At 41.5% G+C, this 22,138-nt stretch overlaps 1 protein-coding gene across 4 annotated transcripts in view; it reads left to right on the top strand.

Annotated features, from left to right (window-relative positions):
* The window catches only part of TTLL7 (tubulin tyrosine ligase like 7), a 1,782,535-nt gene that overhangs the window by 478,787 nt on the left and 1,281,610 nt on the right, over nucleotides 1-22,138 (top strand). For all 4 annotated transcript variants that reach the window (XM_044073411.1, XM_044073409.1, XM_044073408.1 and 1 more), the window contains exon 2: nucleotides 6,458-6,617. In XM_044073411.1, coding sequence (XP_043929346.1) covers nucleotides 6,593-6,617 — 25 coding nt within the window. In that variant the 5' untranslated portion in view covers nucleotides 6,458-6,592. The remainder of the gene's footprint in view (nucleotides 1-6,457; nucleotides 6,618-22,138) is intronic.

The raw sequence follows: 22,138 nt of genomic DNA, 5'->3' as shown, positions 1-22,138 counted from the left end.
TGTGAGGTGACAAAGTTAACTGCTACACCACCATCTGAATGACTGTTTGCCTCTTCTCTGTCTCCTTCCCATTCTGACAATCTTACAAATCTAGGATCAAGAGTTTATTCAGGGTTCTGTTTGCCTTTAAAAAAGACCCGGGACCTCAGGTCCATGCTGGACCTCAGTCATTTAAGCAAGTCTGTAAAACAGAGAAATTCTGCATGGCCATGGTTCAGCCCATTCTGCCTCTTTGGATGAAGGATGACTGGATGTGCTCAGTAGACCTACAGGATGCCTACTATCACATCAAAATATCAAGACTGTCCAGGAGGTTTCTCCAGTTTTGGGTAGAGGCCAGTTATTTTCAGTTCAGGGCACTGCCCTTTGGTTTCACCACAGTCCCCAGGGTGTTCACCAAGAACATGGCAGTGGTTGCAGCACATCTCAGGCTGCAGAGTTTCTGGGTGTTCCCATACATAGAGTTCAGGCCAGAAACTCCTTGCTCCAGCTATGTCATAAACTAGGTGCTACAGTCTACTTGAAGAAACCTCATCTGTGCTACAGTCTACTTGAAGAAACCTCATCTGATCATGGTCCAGATGACAGAATTCATAGGGTGCCACCTGGATAAAACTTCTAAAATTGTCAAACTCATGGATTTCAGAGCCCTCTCCCTATTTTGTCAAACTTTCATAGTTCATCCCTGCTCAAAGCCCCTGGTAAGGCTGATCATTCTCCTACTGGAGTCAATATTTGCTTTGATAACTCTTGTCCCTCAGGCCAGGTTTCACATGCGGGTATAGCAGTGAATGCTTTTAGTCCAATGGTCCTTGCTTTAGCAACCCTTGCAATTTCCAGCCAGTCTAACAACAATATGTAGACATCCTGTTCCCTGGTGCTTGACCTTCCCACTGGTTATTCTGAGTCATCCATTCATCTTCCCTCCCCCCAGCACCATGGTAACCACATATGCCTTCTTATAGGATGTGGGGCATTTATCATATCTGGTTCCCCTTCCTTTAGCCTCATCTGAAAGACCTTCCATAAATACTGTATCTACTTTCAGACCTTTTTTCTCACATGCCTGGACATCAAAGCCCTGAAACTAACCACTTGGTTTCTCCAATTCCAATGATGGCTAGAAATGCCTGGCTTTCTTCTTCTCTACTCCATATCCTGATTTTTTCACAGAAATCAGCCACCAGAAAAAAATGTATAGATGTAAGTGGAAGAGAGTTGTAATTTGGGCCTCATCCAAAGGTCTAGATCCTTTTTCAGCTCTGTTAACTTCCATTCTGGATTTTTGGGCAGGATTGTTTTAGAAGGGTGTGAATTTTTCTGCCATCAAAATACAACTAGCAGCCATCTCTAACTTTCATGTGGAGGATTTGCTTCATTGAAATTATCTAAGGCCTTTTTATGAGGGACCTTTCATTTTAGAGCACCTTTGGAGGACCCATTTCCTCCTTGGGACATTACCTTGTTGCTCTAGCCCTGTATTAGCCTCTCTTTTGAAGTGTCAGCTGGTGGCAGTTACATCAGCTAGGAGGATTTCAGAGCTGCAAGCCTTGTCGTGTAAACTGACTTATCTGATTTTCTGTGAAGTTAGTGTTTCTCTTTGAAATAATCCTAATTTTCTTTCCAAATTGGCTTTGAAAGCTGCCGTGAATCAGACCATTCACTTGCCAGTGTTCTTCCCAAATTTCTTGAACAAAGGAGAATAAATATTATTTTTGTTGGATGTTCATCGTCAGTTGAGATTTTATTTGCATTTTACCAAAAGTTGCGGTTCTTTTGTCTCCTTTCCAGGGCCAAAATGAGACATAGTGTTTCTAAAAGCTCACTGCCCAAGAGGCTGTCTGATTGTATTGGTTTTGTGCGCAAGGTGAAGGGACTGTCTCTACCTCACAAACCTCAAACCCAATGTAGTAGAGCAGTTGCAGCTTCTCCAGCTTTCATTACCAGAGTGCCCATAGATATTTATGCTTCAGCTACTTGGTCTACTGTTCATACATTTGTTTCACATTCTAAACTGGAATTACAGTCTAAGAGGTCCTGTGCTTCCTTTTGCTCCACCATGTTCTTGAATATCCTCCCCTGAGACTTGGGTTCATAGTAGTTGAAGACCGTCCCATGAGTCAAGGCAGATAGAAAAGACAGCATTGGATGCAAAAATTTATGTACTTACCATGATGCTAGAGCCATGTTGTCTTCTTCCATCCATCTGTCTCAGTTTTTCCTCCCTCCATCCCTCTTACCAATTTGTCACATGTATGGCTGTCAATTGTCTGTATCAGACCTGTCCAAAATCTTGTCTTTACTACAGTTTGTATTGTGCCCTGGCCTCTTCCTCTGGTCTCCTCCTTTTCCATTTCTATTTGGAGGTTGAGGTATATCTGGAATTTAGGCAGGCAAACAGTCTTTGGTACTGTAGGATGGGAGAAATTATGGGTACAGGGAAGGAGCCTGAGCCCTGGATCCAAGAGTCTAAAAAGTTGCTGATGTCAGGTCTCATCGCACCTGATACACCAGTGAGTTGAGAGAGACAGACAAAAACAACTTGGATCTAGCATTATGGAAAGTACATAACTTTCATTTTTCCCCCCTTTTTGTAAAATGTATTAACAGTTTTAAAAGTGAAACTGATTTCCACCAAACTTGGCATTCCACTTTGGTTAGGGTCATGAAAGTGAAAACTTTTTACTCTTGGCCAGTATTCACTTGGACTGGGAAGAGGCAGCAAATCAAGCAGGTGGCAGTGTCTGTTGATATTCTGGCAGATGCTTTTCTTGTTCAGGACTGACAGCTCCTGCCAAAGTCTGTGGTGATCTAAAGGGATTAGAACTTCTTACAGTTCTGAGATTTTAAGCAGAATGCTTAGATTTGAGAATTTGTAGCCAAAAGGAAATGGGAAAATCTAATATGTTTTGATAACTGCAGGGAAATAGTGTGCCATAAGATGCAGTATTGTTTAAATAATTGGCAATCAAGATTTATTCCGACACCCTTGTGGATATTCTTTACATCTTTTAACTCTCCCAAGCTTAGAGGACAGCTGTTAATAAAGATAAATGTTTACTTATATCTTATGGAGTACTTTGGACTTAATGGACTAGAAACAGAATTCTTCTTGACCAGAGGTATTGAGTTCATGTCTTTAGATTTTTCTTTTTTAATATTCCGCAACTATTAAGCTATTATAGAAATGTGTGGTAGAGAGATTGCAGTAAACCTTCATTTTTGGTAAGAGTAGGAGCTGATTGTTGTTACACAGTGTTTTTCTAAATGCCATGTGTCTTTAAACCTTGCTGCTTGGATATTTTTTCAAACTGCATTGCTTGCCTTTATCTATTTTCAGTAAAGAATATGTTTATTCATTTTCATAGACTTGTGGCTGGTGGATTATTATTGTATATAATAATAATCAGTGAAACGGGTGAATTATTATAGCAATAACCCATGCCTGACTGGCTATCTCCGTTGCTTATTTTAAAGCTGTCTCGCTATGTTAAACCCATTTAATATAGCGAGACAGCTTTTAAAAAAAAAGCAACGGAGATCGCAAGATCTCCGTTGCTTTTTACACACTGTGTCGCTATGTTAAAGGAGTTTAACATAGCGAGACAGCTTTAAAAAAAGCAACAGAGATCTCCGTTGCTTTTTTTAAACCTGTGTCGCTATGTTAAACTCTTTTAACATAGCGAGACAGTATTTTATACTAACGGAAAAAGTCCGGGCGACCGGACCTTTTTCCGTTAGTATATTGAGGGATTTACAACGGGCACGCTGGTTGGGCTGGCCAATCAGTGTGCATGTTTTAGGGGAGGAATTGTATAATAACTTTTGATAGCTACCTTTAGAAAGTGATTACTTTGCTGCAGCCGCCATTATTTAATGTGTTGCATTTGGCTGATTTTAAGAATATGTAATAATTCAAATCTTTTGTGTACCAGATTCACAGCATTTTACCATAAAATGTTGTGTGCGTGTGTGTGTGTGTGTGTGTGTGTGTGTGTGTGTGTGTGTGTGTGTGTGTGTGTGTGTGTGTGTGTGCGCTGAATAAGCTTGATAAGTTTCATTCACATTTGGCAAGATTGCACTGAAAATCATTGGATTAAGAGCGTGGTGAAGGGATTCTTGGGAAACAAGTGTTTTACCTCCATTTTCCAGCTGCTAACTGTAATGGTTATTTGGGTGTGGTGGGTATTGGTCATAGCCTGAGGAAGTAATACACATTTGCTATATAATCTTTACCCCCTACACAAACTTACTCATGTGTATTAACCCTAACACTACCTCTGCCCCCAATGTTAAGCCTGAACATTGCATTATTTCTATCCCCGTACTTTACTTTAACTCTAATCCTAACCCACAAACACTTGACACACAAATACACTATCACAGAATCTTGCACATTCTCACAAACAAAACATTTTTAGTCAAACATTAATTTTACTGCACACTTCTACATAGCTACATAATATAAAGCATGGGTTCAACCACATTTGATTCAGTCAAATGTGTAGTCAACCATTTGTACTCTCTCTCAATTTTTTATGCTTTCAACCAAATGAATTGCAACTATATATTCATTTATAGTAGTAACATTTCTTGGGAACTGTATTTCACTACAATGTATTTTGTTATGCTGCTCATAGAAGTAGTCATGACTTGTAGTGATTATGAATTCCCTTACTATGTGTGTATTGGGCATAGTTTACTACTTGCACTTTGTACTTCTTGCAAGTATATATGCCTCACACTTTGCTAGTAATGCTAGCAATATTCAAGAAAACAGCAACTGTGACACGAAGTATAGCTCCAGTTCTCATAAAGTACAGCTTCCAAGTTTCACACGGTACAAGCAAATATTCCTTTATTAATAGGTAAGCGCTTTCACCACTAACTGTGGCTTCCTCCGACCATATACAGTGCTAGTAATATATTAATTGGAGCTTTTCCCCTTCATGGTAGAGTTGTCTCCTAGTCAGAGTACTTCTGTTAACAGAATGAAATTATTAAATAAAGTGAAATAGGATCCGGTGGTTTGCATCAAGGAAAAAGCATGTTGACCTTTACGTTATACAAATCTGAATGAAACAGAAGCATGTCAACAAATCAGCTCAAAACCAAAAAGTAAAAAGGTCACACAGACAAACCAATTAGTAAAAACTACAAGAATAACCTAGCTAAGTTAGAGTTTTCACTGCCTGACACCTTAAATCTCCTGTAATAGAGGACTGTGGGATTTATGCAGGTGACGCCTTAAGGATATCAGTTGTTTCACCTATATGGCTTCTGAATGTCCACAAGTTTTTACTTTTTGTGTTCAAGTTTTTGTGGATACATTCAGGCCAGTAAAGCCCACTAGCTGTGGACATGCGTGTTTCGGCCTTCTTATGATACACAGACTAACCAGTTAGTAAAAACTTCAAGAAAAACCTACCCGTGGGATATATGCAAATGACCTGTTAAGGACATCAAGTGTTTCAGCTATATGGCTTCTGAATGTCCATGATGTTTTACTTTTACTTTTTAAGTCTTTGTGGATACATTCATGCCAATAAAGCCATATATCCCGTGGGCCTCTATTACAAGAGGTTTAAGGTAGTTCAATATTGGTATTCTGAACATAGAAAGTAGCATCCTTGTCTAGTAGTAACTTGATTTAGTGCTGGAAAACCTGCTTAGAAACAACTATTTAATAAAGTGCTGGTTTACAAATTGACCATACATTTCTGCAGAATATTTTCAGTGGTAATTGTTGGGCAAACTAATATAACTTGATGATAAATTCCACCATTTATTTTTTAAATAACATTTGCTTTTTGTTTATCACATGCATTATTGCTAGAAGATAACAAAAGAACATTTTTACTTTAATTTTCATTATGGCAGGAGTTCTCAGTATATCTGTACCAGTTTTTCCACAGTTGTAAGATATTATTTTTCTTTTTTTGTTATCAATGAAACTCAGTACTGTACTGTTAAGTACTGTGCATGCCTGAAGTAAATACATAAGCGTGTGGGACTGCTGATGTATTTTAGATTGAGGTTAGCATCACATTACTTTAGTTAATTCCACATCTGTTGCATCATTTTTAAGGAGTTGCCTGTTTATCCAACCCTCACTAAGCTGTTTGAGGATAAAGAGCTCTGATTAGTGTCATTCTTAACATGACTAAACACTGTTATTTTTAGAGTTGGAAGTCTAGAGGAATATGAGAATATAACTATATACAAACACGGGATCTGGTACCATGTTGTTGAAAATTAAGCTGTAAACAGTTTCCATTGCTGTAAGAGCACTTATTCTGAATGTCGATTTAATCCTTTCAAAAAAACAAACAAAAAACATTCTACTAATGATTTTGAATTACCAGGTGGCTAAAGCTGTGCTTTGTATAGCTACACAGTAATGCAGTGGACTCTTACAATAGCTCTTGCACTACTGTATACTACTTTTTCTTTGCAGATGTTTACACACATAGACTCAGCATGAAAATGGTGTGACAAGGAAATATGAATAAACCGGGAAGTTGATGTCTACTGTAACGTTTCAGTCTGACTGAAAGTTGGGGCTGTGCCATCTATACTATCTTTGTGCACAATGCCTTCTTCTCCTAATGATGGAGGTAAGGATAATTGCTCTACATTTCTTTGTTTTGAATGATTGCACTATTATGCCAAAAGGCAGACATGTTAAATGTCTATGATTATTCCTGAGCTGGATTTGAAATATCTTTTTGTATCATGCCTATACTAGCAAACTGACAGATTTAAAACAGAGCTTTTGCATTCAGGTAATAGGGTGCTGCACTGCCTTTCTAAAAGGTCTCCTTCAGCTTCAGCCCTCATAGAAACATGCCACTTTGAATGGTCTTACATTTGCAGGCACATTGCTTCAAAATTTAACTCTTTTTGGATGGTCAAATCACACCTAACAGCTGCACCCATGGGCTAGTCCTCAAGAGAAGGCTATATCATTGGCAGGAAGGTTTTACAAGACTGGGATTATTCAATTTTGTTGCAGTTTTCCAGTTTTTTCTCTGGGCTACTGCTATAAGGAACCTTATTCCATTAAGTATAGCAACAGTGTTCACTCTTATATGACCGGTCCAGGTGCACTACTGTGAAAATACCAACATGTGCCACTTAATGGTAGTGAAAAACTACATGGCCACCTAGCATTTCCATTTTCCTGTCTATTGAATAAGATGCAGTTATTCATTAACATTTTTTTTTGTATGCTTTATTATACCCCTTTTAGTAATTTCCTCATACCATTTGCATGCATTCTTGAACTCAGTTTTTGTTGATCCCAGTATATCTTCAGGAAAGTTTGCAATGCCTTTCTGTGAAGTAAAACTTTATTTTGCTTTGCCTTCATCTATTACCTTGTAACTTCAGCTTGTATCCTCAGATGTTCATCGTGCATACAGCTGCAGTCATAACAGATGGGTTCTCCTGCCATCAGGCGGGTCCTCGGTCGGCCGAATTGCAAAGTTTAGGTCCGGCGTCGGTTGTCGTCGCTTCTTCCCTGACGTCAGTGCGACAGGGGTATAAAGGAACCAGCCAACGCCATTTTCTCCAGTCTTTCTTGCCGCACGGTGCCCGAAGCAGAAGCAGTTCGCAAGTGCCGGTCGGCCAGCTCCTGAGATTACGAAAATTTGGAAACCGAAGTCTTCTTAAAAGGTAACTACCCCGTTGGGGAAACTTTTCTTGCCTCAGACCGATGTCAGACAAAGTTAATAATTGTATTTCTTGTGGGAAGCAAATACCACATATGGATTTCCATTCCCTCTGTATACCTTGTTTAGGCCCAGACCACAACGTCTTGGTCTGTCGCTTTTGTGCTACATTCAACAAATGCACTATTAAGCGTCGGGCGGAGTTCGCCCAGCATTATTTTGGGAAAACATTTAACTATACTATGTCGTCGGACACTCCGACTCCGGTTTTGTCTAAAAACCGCAAAGACAAGGACGGACACACGAGGTCCGCCGCCTCTACTGACACCACGCCAAAGCCGACTACATGTGGTCCGGTTCTCAGCGAGGCGCCTACGCAGCCCCTGACTACCGACGACACTTCTTTGACAGTGTCTCCTGTGCCCGAGGTCGCAGGCTCCTCGGCCCACACCCCGACTACAGATACCGAAGCCACTCTTGGCGTTGAATCTCAGAATGTGGACAGGTCCACCTCCACTCAAGGTGTCTTCAGACCTTCCTCTTCTTTCTCCATCAAGGCTTTCACAAAGTCTAAAGCAACCATGCACTCTAGGAGACCAGCTACACAGGGCCCATCTCCAGGCCCCATGCCTAAGAAACAGATGCTTAAAATGGCTGAGGATTTAATTACTCTTATCAGAAGTTCTCAGCCCCCACCGGACAAAAGGCCCAGAGTGGAGGAAGATTCCCCCTCCTCTGATCAGGGCTCCATTATTTCAGAGCATTCTGATGATCAGGAAGATTCTTACTCCCCTTTTGAAGACTCTGATGCGGAGGAGTCCATCCCTTCTGTCTCCCCCCCCAGAGGATTACTCATTTGGGGAAACTTTGCATACCTTAAGGGAACACTTCCACTGGGAAGGCCAAGATTATTCCGATTCCAAGAAAAGGCTCAGGGAATTTCTCTTGCTACCTCAGCACAGGCCTCTCGCTATACCTCCCGTCTTGGACATCCTAGATGATGTTTACTCGGAGGCTTGCCTTAACCCGGACTCTCTACCTCCAGCTCCAGTTAAGCCTGACAGGTACTACAGGGTTCCTGACTCACACCAATTTCTATACAAAAGCCATGCTGCTGACCCAGAAACCATCTCACAGGGCCCCAAGGGAGTTAAGGCCTCCATTGCTAAAAATCCATTACCTTCCGAGAGAGACTCCAGATCCTTAGAAAGGTGGGGAAAAAAGGTATATACCTCGGCTACCTTATCCATGAGGGCCTTAAACTGTCAGTTTCATATGATAAAATACCAACAGTTTTTGTTATCACAATTGAAAAGTAAAATGTCACAACCTGAACAACCAGACTTGAAGGAGTTGCAGGATTTGATGCATAGTGCAGAACAAGTGGGTAAGCATACCTTACAATGTGGTTTTGATGCTCTAGAGGCCTCATGTAGAGCTGTTGTTACAGGATCAGTCATACGTAGGCATGCATGGCTCAAGGAACAAGCCTTGCCTGATCATGTCAAAGCTAAATTACTAGACGCCCCTCTTCAAAAGGATGTACTATTTGGTGCTAATGCTGAGGAGGTGTTAAGGAAAATGGAGGAAAAGGCTAAATCAATGCAAACTGTGAAAGAATTTCTACAGGTACAACCCCCACGTTTTAGTAGAAATTGGCCTTCCAAAAACTGGTCCTTTCCAGCCACCGACAGACCCCAAAGAGGCAGATACAGGCGCCCGAGGGGCAGAGGACAATCCCAAGGATCGTTTAGAGGCAGACAGTGGCAAGCTCCTACACAAAGAGGTGGGGAGGATAACTCGCAATCTTTCAGAAAGCAAACCCAATGACTTTCCCCTTTGCATGCCAACCAAGTCTCAAATGGCAGCCCCCTTAGGAGGAAAGCTGGCATTATTTTCAAAAATTTGGCATATTGTCACAAAGGACAAATGGATCCTGGACATTATAAACAGAGGCTACAAATTCCATTTTCACACCCTTCCAAAAATTAGAGGCATGCCAAACCTGCCACACAATCAAAGGGCAGAGGCACAAAGGCAAATTACAGATCTCATAAACATGAAAGCTATTCAAGAGGTACCTACGACCTAACAAGGTCAAGGTTTTTATTCCAGGCTATTTCTGGTGCCAAGGAAGGGAAAAGATTGGAGACCTATTTTGGACCTATCCATCCTAAACACATTTCTACTCTACCAAAATTCAAGATGCTCACTCTACAGCAACTTCTTCCCATGCTGGGCAAGGAGTCTTGGCTGGTAACATTGGACCTCAAGGAGGCATACCTGCATGTCCCAATCAGACAAAATTGCAGAAGGTACCTCAGGTTTCTTTCAGGTTCAACCCATTATCAATTCTCTGCATTGCCCTTTGGCTTATCTACTGCGCCCAGAGTATTCACGAAATGCCTGGCATCAGTAATTGCCTACTGCAGACTTCAAGGGATACAAATATACCCCTATTTGGACGACTGCCTGATCCAAGCAGACAGCAAGCACATTCTTCTGAAACATCTAGCTTATGTAATAATGTTGTTGAACTCTCTGGGATACACAGTCAACAAAAAGAAATCAAGGCTAATACCCTCTCGAAGATAATTTTCCTGGGTGCCAATTTGGACACAAACACCCAGATGGCCTACCTCACGCCAGAGAAGCAGGGGCAACTAATTCAATACTTCAGAACACTAGCAAATTGCACCAGGCTGACTGCAAGGAAAATCCTGCAGGCTCTGGGATTCATGGCATCTTGCATCTTACTAATCCCATGTGCAAAGCTGCATATGAGGAAACTACAATGATACCTGAAAAACATATGATCTCAACACAGCCACAGTTTGGAAACAATAATACCACTAATTCCAGGAATTTCTGTGGTGGGCTCAAGCATGTCAAACAAACACAGGTCTTCCATTCAGCAAGCCTCAAGCAAATCAAGTCATCACAACAGATGCCTCGGACTACGCCTGGGGGGCGCACATGACGGATCGGTGCATTCAGGGCAAATGGTCCCAAAAAGAAAAGCACCTTCACATCAACCAAAAAGAAATGCTAGCAGTAATAAATGCTATTATAGCTTTCAAGGACCTTCTACAACCAGGTCAACTATTGATAAGAACGGACAACACAACAGTTATGTGGTACATAAACAAACAGGGAGGAACACATTCATACCCCCTGTGCAGACTGGCCATGTCACTTTGGAACATGGCCATGGACTTACAAATGGAACTACAAGCACAGTACTTGCCAGGCAAGGAAAACACGCTGGCAGACAACCTAAGCAGGAATCTGACAGATCCACATGAATGGAAATTGCATCCAAAAGTTTTTACAGAAATAATCCAAGAATGGGGAAGGCCAGACATAGATCTCTTTGCCTCCCACAAAAATCATCAATTGACAAAATTCTGCTCAAGGATCTTCCATCCAAAGGCCTGGAGAGTGGACGCTCTCTCTTTCAGTTGGACATCAATGACAGTTTATGCCTTCCCACCTCTTCCTCTGCTGCCCAAAGTTCTATTGAAAACCAGAGCAGACAGACCAAAGATGTTTCTCATTGCTCCGGACTGGCCAAGGCAACACTGGTACCCACTCCTGAGGAGCCTGACGCATTCGCCACCATGGACCCTGCCTCTAATGCCTCTTCTTCTGACTCAGCACAGCTTCAAAACTCTTCACAGCCAGCTAAAAACACTCAATCTAGCCGCATGGAAGATTCCTTAGCATCACAACAGGCCCTACTCTCCAAGGAGGTGCAGGATGTCATTTTGGTGGCCAGAAGGCCATCAACTAGAAAAGCTTACTCGGCAAAATGGAAACGTTTTTGTGTCTGGAATGAGAAAAAGGGCCAGGATCCTGGAAAACTGAATTTACCTCAAATACTACAATATTTGACTGAACTGCTAAGCAGTGGACTTTCTTTCTCCTCCATCAAAATCCATGCCTCAGCCATTTCTGCAGAATACAACACTAATCCACATTTATTCTCTCACCCTCTCTTAAGACAGTTCCTCAGAAGGGCTAAGAATTTAAGACCTCCAAGGAAACAACCAATACCTGCTTGGGATCTTAATTTCATTCTGGAAAAACTGACCTTGCCTCCTTTTGAGCCAGCTGCCTCATCAGATTTGCAATATTTGTCCTGGAAAACAGCTTTCCTTCTGGCTATCACCTCAGCTCGTAGAGTTTCAGAACTACAGGCTCTCATGGCTGTCCAGCCTTTTATCATCTTCCATCAGGACAGAGTTTCCTTACGAACCAACCCGTCCTTTATGCCTAAAGTGGTATCCAGGGTAGCTTTAAATCAGGCCATACATTTACCTACTTTTATCCTAATCCTCAAAACAAAGGGGAGAGATTACTACATTCCTTGGACATCCACAGACAACTGCGTTATTATTTGGACAGAACAAAGCCTTTCAGAAAATCAGAACAGCTCTTTGTGGCCTATGCGGTAGGAGCTCAAGGAAAGCCAATTTCCAAACAGACAATCTCAAAATGGATAGCCCACTGCATACTCTTTTGCTATTCCTTTCATGGCAAAACTGTGCCTACAGGCATTAGAACTCATTCCACCAGGGCCACCGCCACCTCTGCAGCCTTCCTCAGAGGAGTTCCTACCAAGGATATTTTGGAAGCAGCCACTTGGAGTTCTGTGCATACCTTCTCCAAGCTCTACAACCTACCATTATACTCCAAATCTAGAGCAGGCTTTGCCACTGCAGTCTTGCAGGGCATTTTGGCTCCTCCTAGTTCCACCTAGTGCCTACCACCCCTTTCTTAGCTTTGGGATTCTACCCATCTGTTATGACTGCAGCTGTATGCACGATGAACATAGTACAGTTTTGTACCTACCATAAATGTAGATGTTCGAGTGCTAATACAGCTGCAGTCCAGGTTTCCCTCCCTCCTTCCCCTCTTGGGACAGGCCTATAGGCTAACTCATCCTCATACAACCTGATTGGGGTATTCATTTGTGATGTATTTGCTTGCAACTACTGTATTTTGATTATATTGCACTGCATCATTACACAAATTTATGTATTGCCTTCCTTCTGGGGGCACCTGACATCTGGGGCAAGAAAAACTGAAGAAAATGGTGTCGGCTGGTTCCTTTATACCCCTGTCGCACTGACGTCAGGGAAGAAGCGACGACAACTGACGCCGGACCTAGACTTTGCAATTCGGCTGACCGAGGACCCACCTGACGGCAGGAGAACCCATCTGTTATGACTGCAGCTGTATTAGCACTCGGACATCTACATTTATGGTAGGTACAAAACTGTACTTTTCTCTTGTTACCATTTTAAAGATAGCATCCACTTGAAGTTTACGGATTCTCTTACGTTTCTTAGAAGTTTCTATCATGTCTTATGTCTGCTTTATGTTTTCAAGACTGTATTCATTAAGATCGTCTGTCATCCTTTGTATGACTTCTGAATTTGACCTCACACTGTTTTTGCTGCCATCTTCTAAACTGCAGTGTCTTTATATGATAAGATGTTTAAAGCTGCATGTAGTACACTTGATGTTGCCTTACCAATAGTGTCTCTGTTTTACTGTTGAAACCTTTCCCTGTGCACCCTGATATCCCATCAGCCTGCTTTGCTGCTTTGATATAACTTGCTAGCTTAGAATTAGCAAACATGAGTCTTGCGAGTCCTTTCATTGTTTGTTGTTGCTATTGTTTCTGGCCAGCTGTGTACTTCTTTCCCAGGTTTTTGTTTCCCGTTTGCGTTATTTTACATTTCTGCCTTGAACTTAAATCATTGTCTTGCTACGTCTGTTCTCAGACTGTTTGAGTCTTCTTGTATAGTAATCTTCTTGTATAACTTTGTGTGATCAGGAAACTGGTAAAGGCTTCTTTCCACGTCTTCTGTAACACCTCTTATAAAAACACTGAAGAAGACCAGCCCTAGTGATGATGTCTCCAGCACCTCTCATGTCAGCATTGCTCATCGAAGTGGCCTCCATGTATTATGATTTTTTATGACCCATTGAGTACAAGTATTTTACCCACCTTATAACCCTAGGAACCTTTCCAAGTGTTTTTGCTATGTTCAGTGAACTAATGAAATGTTCTGTATCAAACTCCTTTCTGTTGTCAAAGTACTCGTGGTTGATAGCCCCTTTCTCATTTTGTTTTGGGCCTATGGTGTTCTGATCATAATCCGTTTTTCTTGGTGTCCATCTGCCCATCTGTTCCACAGGTCAAAGTATTCCACATAACTTACTCAAACTTGGATCTGTCCTGGTGTATTATGCCCTGCTGTGACATGATTATTATTAATATGTTGGAGTCCTTCTTTCTTTCATGACACACCTGTATTCTCTGGAACTAACATGTAGCAATGTGTTTGATCCCTCATGTTCATTTTATCCTGATCTGTGATCTCCACTAGAGTAATGTATTCATGTGGAGCATGCCGCCTTTCTTCTGAAATATATAACGACCATTTTAGTTTGAAATGTTTATTTAGATTATATTACAGTTTTTACTTTTATAACATGATTTGTCAGTATTTATACATTTTTAAGCAGGTTAGATGCCTTTAATGGGTGGTTAATATGATGGGAGCTGTGATTGGTTTACCTGTCTTTAATTGTGACTATTTAAATGGTTTTTCAAAATTAAAAATGGTTTCTGAAGAAGTTTGCTTATGTTAGCAAACGAAAAGCGCTTCAATAAATTGTACCAGCTTGCTGACTTTTTGCTATTGACTTGCCACAGTGCCTTCTTTTTACTAGATTCTGACTCAGCACACCAGAGCCACAGGCAGGTGCCCTGTCCCTATCCATGCACGAACAATCTACTGTTGATTGGACTTTTCTCATGTAATTCCATAGCTACCTAGTGTAATAACTCTAAAATGTTAGCATCACAGTCTTACAAATCTGTATTATGTTGGGTCCCATACTCATCGATTTCCAGATAATGTACATTTATTTAATTCATTAATGATTCCATATTTTTCCCTTCTGTTACAGATGAACTGATTGTCAATGAAGGAATTTACAGCTGCCTCTTCCTGCCTTTGGGAACATTGTCTTATTAAGTACCATCTCTCTAAGTAATCCATTAAACTGCATTTCATAGAAAATGCAAAGCAAATGCCTTCTAAAGAACCATTCAACCTTAGCTGCACCTTTTCCTATTCTCATCCGATCTGCCCTTCATCCTGTGCAAATTCAAGTTAAATTATATAATTGTATTTCCTATTAGCAACCTGCTCTTTTTTGTATCCAATCCCCTTCACATTTCCTCTCTCGTGTTCATTTCATTTCCTTCCTCACTTTAGTTCTCGTTTTCAATGTGCTTATGTTTTCCCAACTTTATTTCCTCTTGCATCAAATTATGTTTGTGCGTTTTTATTTATTTTATGTTTCATTATATTATATTGGTCTCTTCAGTATTTACTTTATCGCACTATTTTCCACTTACAGATTTTTTTCATGAAAATACATTTTGATCAGGTTTATAGTTTGTATGAATATGCATTATTATGCTAGGTTTGTATTTCAGAGCAATCTAGTTATGCTTTTGTATAATCCTGTGCTGAGATACCGTGATAAATAATTATAATAAATAAATACACACACATATTTATATTTACATATATGTATGCATATGTGCATGCATACTCTTTCCCATAATGCATAGAAAAGGTTAGTTAATAGTATTACCAGGTCTTTTTTCAGTTCTTGATTAATTCTAGGGTGAATTTCATCAGAATTCATGGCCTTGTACACCTTTACTCTTTATAGACTTTTCAGGACCCATTCTTCTTTGAACGAACTGGGATTAGACTCCTTATCCTGGCTTTAACTGTCTGGATTTGAAGTACTTTTTTCATTCTTTGTGTAAACCAAAAAGAAAAAAAATGCATTTAGCAGACTTTCTGCCCAGCCCACCCATGCAGTTGCTTTACTGCCTTCCTTTTTTGTATTTCTTTTTCCAATATATGTGAAGTGTCATCACTCTTCTTGACTGAGCTGATTACCTTTTGTCACTTTAGTGGGATGGGATGGGAAGGCTTTTGATACATTTGGGGAAAAATGTATATTCTTTTGCAGCACTTGTTTTTAGAATTCTAAGTTGTCAAGTGCATAAGTTGAAGTTAATAATTGCCTGTTGTTAGAATGTGAGGAATATTTTGGCATTGGATTCCTTTTATGATGAGAATCTGCTTTGTGCAACTTGGTGTATTCTGTGGTTCAAGTGACTGCCCACTATTTGAAATGTGGTTATGATACTGCTGTTGCCACTTCTAGGGCTTCTCGTAGATTCCTAGATGAACACTAGGCTAACTGCCCCAAAGGGCCATTTTGAGCCTAGCCAATAACCTGAGGTTAGAATTAAACCTTATCTTGTGTCTGTGAGGTGAAAACCTTAATCATTATGCCACCCCCCCCCCAATGAGGGTTAGGGAAGGTCCAGAAAGTTCTTTGAACTAAAAGACTTTGTTGGTCAGCTTCAAACAAACCCTCTAAAGCTGTTTAAGTCTCCTGACTTACTATTGAGAAGACTTGCTTTCTGACAGTATAAAGTGATGTACAGCTGGTTTAAATGTAGAATAGGCGTCCACCATGGCAGTTATTAGTTGTAACAAACAGTTATGATTAAAACCCCAGTCAAGGATTTGAACTGGGTATATTCAAGCCACTGACTTGAACAAAATGTGAATATGTATGTGAAGATGGAATTGCTGAAAACTGTTCACCAAATCATCAAATAAACGACTGCAATTTATTGATGAATTTGCTGCTGAATCTACAAGTTGGCAAACATTCCATTTGTTGAAAAGGGGAGTAGTGTATGTGGTGCTCATTCTAGCATTTTTTAATGCGATTAAATCTGCAATAAAGAGAAGGAATATTATGTTTTTCTCTGATGCTATGCAACTGATCTTTGAGTTGGAATATTAAGGTTCAGGGGATACACATGAGCTTGACCCCTCCCCTGCAAATCTATCAAAAACAATATCTGTTGTTTAGGTATATACTTGGATTTTGAGACGTTCCAGTTTGGCGGCTTGCTAAATCTCAGACAATTACAGTTTTCCAAAATATTCACATTAATATTAAAAAAGGCCTTAACAGATACCATTTACATTGCTTTCCTGTTTAACAGCTCTAAAATTAGATACAAAGTCAAATCAACAACATGTGAAAGTAGACATCTTTCCTCCTATGTGAAACTACTGCCAAAGGAGAGCAAGACAAGGTGAAAATCAAAGGAAAGGATCTGTCTGATTAATATATTTGTCAGTGAAACTCGGTACATCAAAGCCACCTAATTAAATGTGCAAGTCCCAAAGAGATAAAAGCTGGGGAGGGGGATCCGCTGAGGATCTTAGTGCACCAAACCACAAAACCTTGTAGTAAGCTACAAAACATTTTGGGGGTTGCCTAGTCTATTATGTAGTTTGATGGATCAAGTTTCATGGAGAAGTGCAAAATAAGGCTTTAAAAATCAAGCAATTTAGATGTATAAAAGACATTGCCTCCAAGTTAAAGACTGTTTCATATCCCGCTTAACCAAAGTTGCAGTTTCTGAAAAGTCTTTCTGATGACAAGCTCTAGAATACACAGATTGTGAGGGTGACTTTCTCTTACTCTGTATTGCACTTGCTTTCTCGTCTAAATAATCTGTACCACCTGTCACTGGGCATGTTATGAAGAGGTTTGCCTGGCCGTGCTCTCAAAACCATCCAAAGGATGTCAAAAATAAGAGCTCTCCTGTGGTTAGAGAACTGTTTTTTGGAATATTTATTAAAGAGGTCATTAAAATGTGTACTGAGAAAGGAAGGCTTATTTAAAGGCTCTCCCTGTTTTTTTTTTAGTCCCCTTTCACTAAGTTTGCTAAGGGATTCAATGCTCCTCCCACAGCACAACTTTTAAAAAGCAGTGGCAGGGAGCCCCCCCCCCAAAAAAAAACAGGAACCCCCAGAAAAAAAGATAGTCTAATAAATCTTAATGACTATATGTAGGATTTTCAAACTCCCTTCCACCTTCGTAGTCCTTAATCATTTGAGAATGTCTGAATCTCCAGTTCTTTCTTTGGCACCAGGTTGTTACAGACAAATGTTTTCTGAGAGTGATCCATCAAGATTACAGATGACAGTGGGACTTTCTCCCTCCCTTTCGGAGGATTCCTTCTCACCCACCAGACAAGACACTTTTTCCCATTTGTTAAATAGCATATGCTTGCTCATTTGGATAATATAAGATGTTAAGTTGTCTATCTCGCCTTCATTCTTGCTGGATGGGTTCGGAGCCAACCTCGGCTCGACTCTCGCCCTCTAAAAGCTCGAGAGTTGGTTCCACTGCCTCGGGCTCCCCTATATCCCACAATGCTAGGCGAGAGTTATTTTCTTGTGTAAATTAGTCTTTCAAAACCCCTTTAATTTTGATATATTTACGGTTCTTCCCTTGGACCTACAGGCCTTTTCTCTTCCCTAGTGGAGTGTGTGTGTATTACTTTATTTTAAAATCCTAGTTAGTGGTTTTATTATAATTTAACTTGACAGGGTGTAACTAGTGTGTCTGTGTGTGTGTTTGTTTACACCTGTTTTAAAATGTCTAAAAAGCAAAGGTCTCAGTTCAAGAAGTGTCGAAATGTCTCTGACAGATGCTCACACTTCTTGTGTCTACTCTAGGGGCCTTTGCAGGCTGGACTCCTGTGCTGTGTGCCATGGCTCACAGTTTCTGTGGCTCCCTCTCTCGGCGGGCCGAGGTAGTAGTATTCCGATGTCGGGCCGACCAGACACCTTCCGACGCGGACAACTAGGAAAGGGTCCAGGTCACCATCTCGGATCTCCCCTGCTGTCTGAGCGGAGCCAAAGATCTCCTCTGACTTCTTAAGTCGAGGCACTCTTGAGCTCGGGCCGTTGTCGTGGTCGAAACGAGAGAGATGATAGCGGGAGCGATACAATTGTCTCTGTCTTCGTCGGCTGCGCGTTTTTCTTTTTTGAAGAAATGAAGAATCGGACTTCGGGACTCGGCTCGAGGGGGTGAGTGGGTGAGACCCTCCCCCCCTTCCCTCTCCCCTCTCAGCCTCGGTGCTCGGCTCGGTGAGTTCGGCTCGAGCCCGAGCCATGGAGGGCGGACGGCCGGTGCCTTCGGTTCTTAGCTAGGGACCTCTGGCTCTGCCTGACAGGGGTGCATTGCGGGTCATGGGAGTTGGGCTCTCGGCTCCACTCTACTCCCGTCGCCCTCGGGTCATGCGGTGTGTTAGAGCCTGGCTCTACTCCACAGTCGGGCTCCCCGGCCTCTATGGTGCCTCAGGCTAAGTCGACTGAACCCCCTGTGGGATCTTCCCTCTCGAGGCCTCTCCTGATTTGGCAGAAGAGCCCCTCGAAGAGGGGAAGTGTGAAACACATTGCCTTTCTGAAGATGTCTCATTTGCAGACATTCTGGAGATCCTGAAACAGAGGGGAAATGGCCCAGCTCTCAACCTTGAGGGCCGATCTGTGTATCTTCTTCCACCTCCTGGGTGTCCCCAGCTGACCCCCATGCAGGTGGTTGCTAAGAAGGCATGAGGTCCATGGACAGGCACGGAGCGGATGTTCGGACTTGATCAAGGAGTGAAATGTTAAAGGACCCTACAGCTGCGGGTTTCCAAGATAAGATGAACACGCAGCTGGCTACCTAACTTGATGGATCATCCTCTTTGGTCCTCAGACTTTGCCTGGCGACAGAAGTCGCTTCGCCAGAGAATAACAATGGTAGGCATTAAGCCCTAGGGGCAGGGGGTCCGCAGGAGCAGAAGAACGAGCCTCTTCGGAGGCAGTCGGGAAGATTGTCACTGTCCTGACTCAAGACAAATGGGTACAGTCCATCAGGGACTGGAGACCAATTTTGGATCTCAGTGTCTTGAACAGATCAGTCAAGAAAACAAGAATCACATAAAATGAACAGACGCCTCAGAAGATTCCTCCATCTCCTTCTGATGGCCAGAGATTACACTTTTAAAGTCTGTTTTGTCGCCTTGTCGCACTATTTTACCTATAGGCGCAAATCTAGATACAATAAACATGTCTGCAAGACTAACACATCAGAGAATAACAGTCATTCACAAATTGGTATCACTCCTTTTCAACAACAACAGAATCAAAGCCAGGTTAGTTCTGAAGGTGTTGGGAATTATGGCAGCGCCATACCTCTGCTTCCATTGATCCTTCAATGGATCACGCAGCAAAAATCATCTCATGTGGTGGATGTCTTAGACCCTTTGTTCCACCTTCTCCAATGCCACTTGCACATAAATGTTCTGGAGATCCTTCAAGACTCTCTTCCCTTGGGGACGATTGCAATCAAACAGACAATATGTCTGTAGTGTGGTACATCAACAAACAAGATAGCAACGCACATCCCCGAAAGTCCAATCACAAGTTGAGCAGAGCTATACTCATGCCTCACGAGTGGTCTCTGAAAGACTCTGTAGTCCCAAAACAGCAAGTGCAGAGAATATTTCACTCTATTCCTTTACCAGGCCAACCCAGCAGAGACGCCTAGTCCAAGTTTGGTATGCATTTCCTCCTTTGCCTCATTGATACTCATTGCTCCTTACTGGCCTCGATTTCTCTTGGGCGACCGTGGAATCTGGACCTAGTTCCAGATCTTTTGATCCATCAGTTGGGTCAGTTTCATCGCTCCCACCCCTCTCTGAACCTCACTGCTTGGTTCCTCCAGTTCCAACCTTAGCCAGGCTTCCTCAATTATCTCACTCTGTTAGAGATATTTTGATAGCTTCCCATAAATCTTCCACTCGAAGATTTATTTGAGAAGGACATAGATCCTTTCACTGCTTCCATCCAATTAGTCCTTGATTTTCTAGCTGAACTCTTTCATGCAGGTTCAATTGGCAGCTATTTCTAACTTTCAAAATCCTCCTTCTCCTTGGGACCTAAATTTAGTTCTTGCTTCTTTGATTCTTCCCCCTTCGAAATTATTATCATGGAAAACTCAGGACAGAGTATCCTACGAAACTAATCGTCCTTTTTTGCCGATAGAACAAAACAGTTCAGAAAATCTGATCAGCTGTTTGTTTCCTATCGAAAGAAAGCAGAAGGGACTTTCAGTTTCCTCACACTTTCATTTCTCATTATAAGTTGGATTTTGTTCTCAGGAGTCTGTTCCGTTAGCCCACCGGGAGTTGTCTTCTTCCCACCTCTTCTAAGTCCCCTCTCTCCCCTGGCCTGGACAGACCTTTTCTTCCTGTTGTTAGAGGTGGACTCTGTTTTACAGTTATTCTGTTACTATTATAAGCTAGCATTGTGGGATATAAGGGGAGCTCGGGCGGTGGAACCAATTATCCCCCTTCTCAGTTAGAGGAATAGTTTTATTCCAGGATGTTTCTGGTGCCAAAGAAAGAAGTTCTGGAGCTTTCTTTTATAAATCAGTTTATGATAGTTACCAAGTTAAAGAGGCATATTTTCAGATTCCTATAGATCCAGATTTCAGATGTTTCTTATGGTTTCTTGTGTCTGGATCACATTATCAGTTCCCTGCATTACCCTTTGGTCTATCTGTTGCTCCAAGGGTGTTCATAAAATGACAGGCTTCTGTGGTAGCCTACTGCAGGATGTTAAGTTTGTGTTACAAAAACTAACTCTGGCTCCATTTGAACCATTTCATCAGACTGACTTGAGGTTCCTACAGTTTTTCCATATTTAGATACTTGCTTATTTTTTCAGAGTCTTTTTCAAAATGTCATGGATCTCTTATTTGGGCGAGGGGTCTCCTACACAGGCATGGATTCCAGAGAAGTCCTGTCTGACTCCTCACGGGATTGCTTTCCTAGGGTGTTTCCTGGATACCTCATTTTAAAGAGCATTTCTCTCACAGGAAAAAATAGATCTGTATTTAGGTCTTTGCCTGAGTTTTTTTTCCTGTCAGACTACTATCTCAGCAAGGGAATTCCTTAGGATTTTAGGCCTCATGGTATCTTTGGATAATATCTCTTACAAGACTCCACATGAGAAAAATTCAAAGGTACCTGAAATCCCTTTGGTCCAAGCTTCATCAACCTCTGACATTTCAAATTCCATTTTTAGGAATGGGGAAAAGGGAGACTTTGTGGTTATGACATCAGATTTTACAAAATCCATGGCTCCCACTCTCTTTTCCTGCTCCAATGCAATTAGTCTCAGCAGATGCATAGGACTAGGGTCTTTGGAATGAAAAAGGCAGACCAAACACACAAACATGAAATAAATGTTAGCTCTTATAAATGCACTCAGTTCTGTCAACTATCTGTGGTCCTCTGGAATCTTCAGGCAGTTACAGACAACACCACAGTAATGAGGTATATAAACAAGAAAGGGGTAGCAGATCTTACCATCTGTGGAGACTAGTCATGGTAGCCTGGGATGTAGCTTTTCAGTACAATCTCACTTTACAGGAATTTTACTTGCTGTCAGAGCAAAATTGTGTGGCAGGCAAGCTGAACAGGACCAGGCCAG

The sequence above is a fragment of the Protopterus annectens genome, chromosome 5.part1 (genome assembly GCF_019279795.1).
Source record: "Protopterus annectens isolate FY-2018-M chromosome 5.part1, PAN1.0, whole genome shotgun sequence".
Taxonomy (NCBI): Eukaryota; Metazoa; Chordata; order Ceratodontiformes; family Protopteridae; genus Protopterus; species Protopterus annectens.
This window is presented reverse-complemented; position numbering and strand designations above follow the sequence as displayed.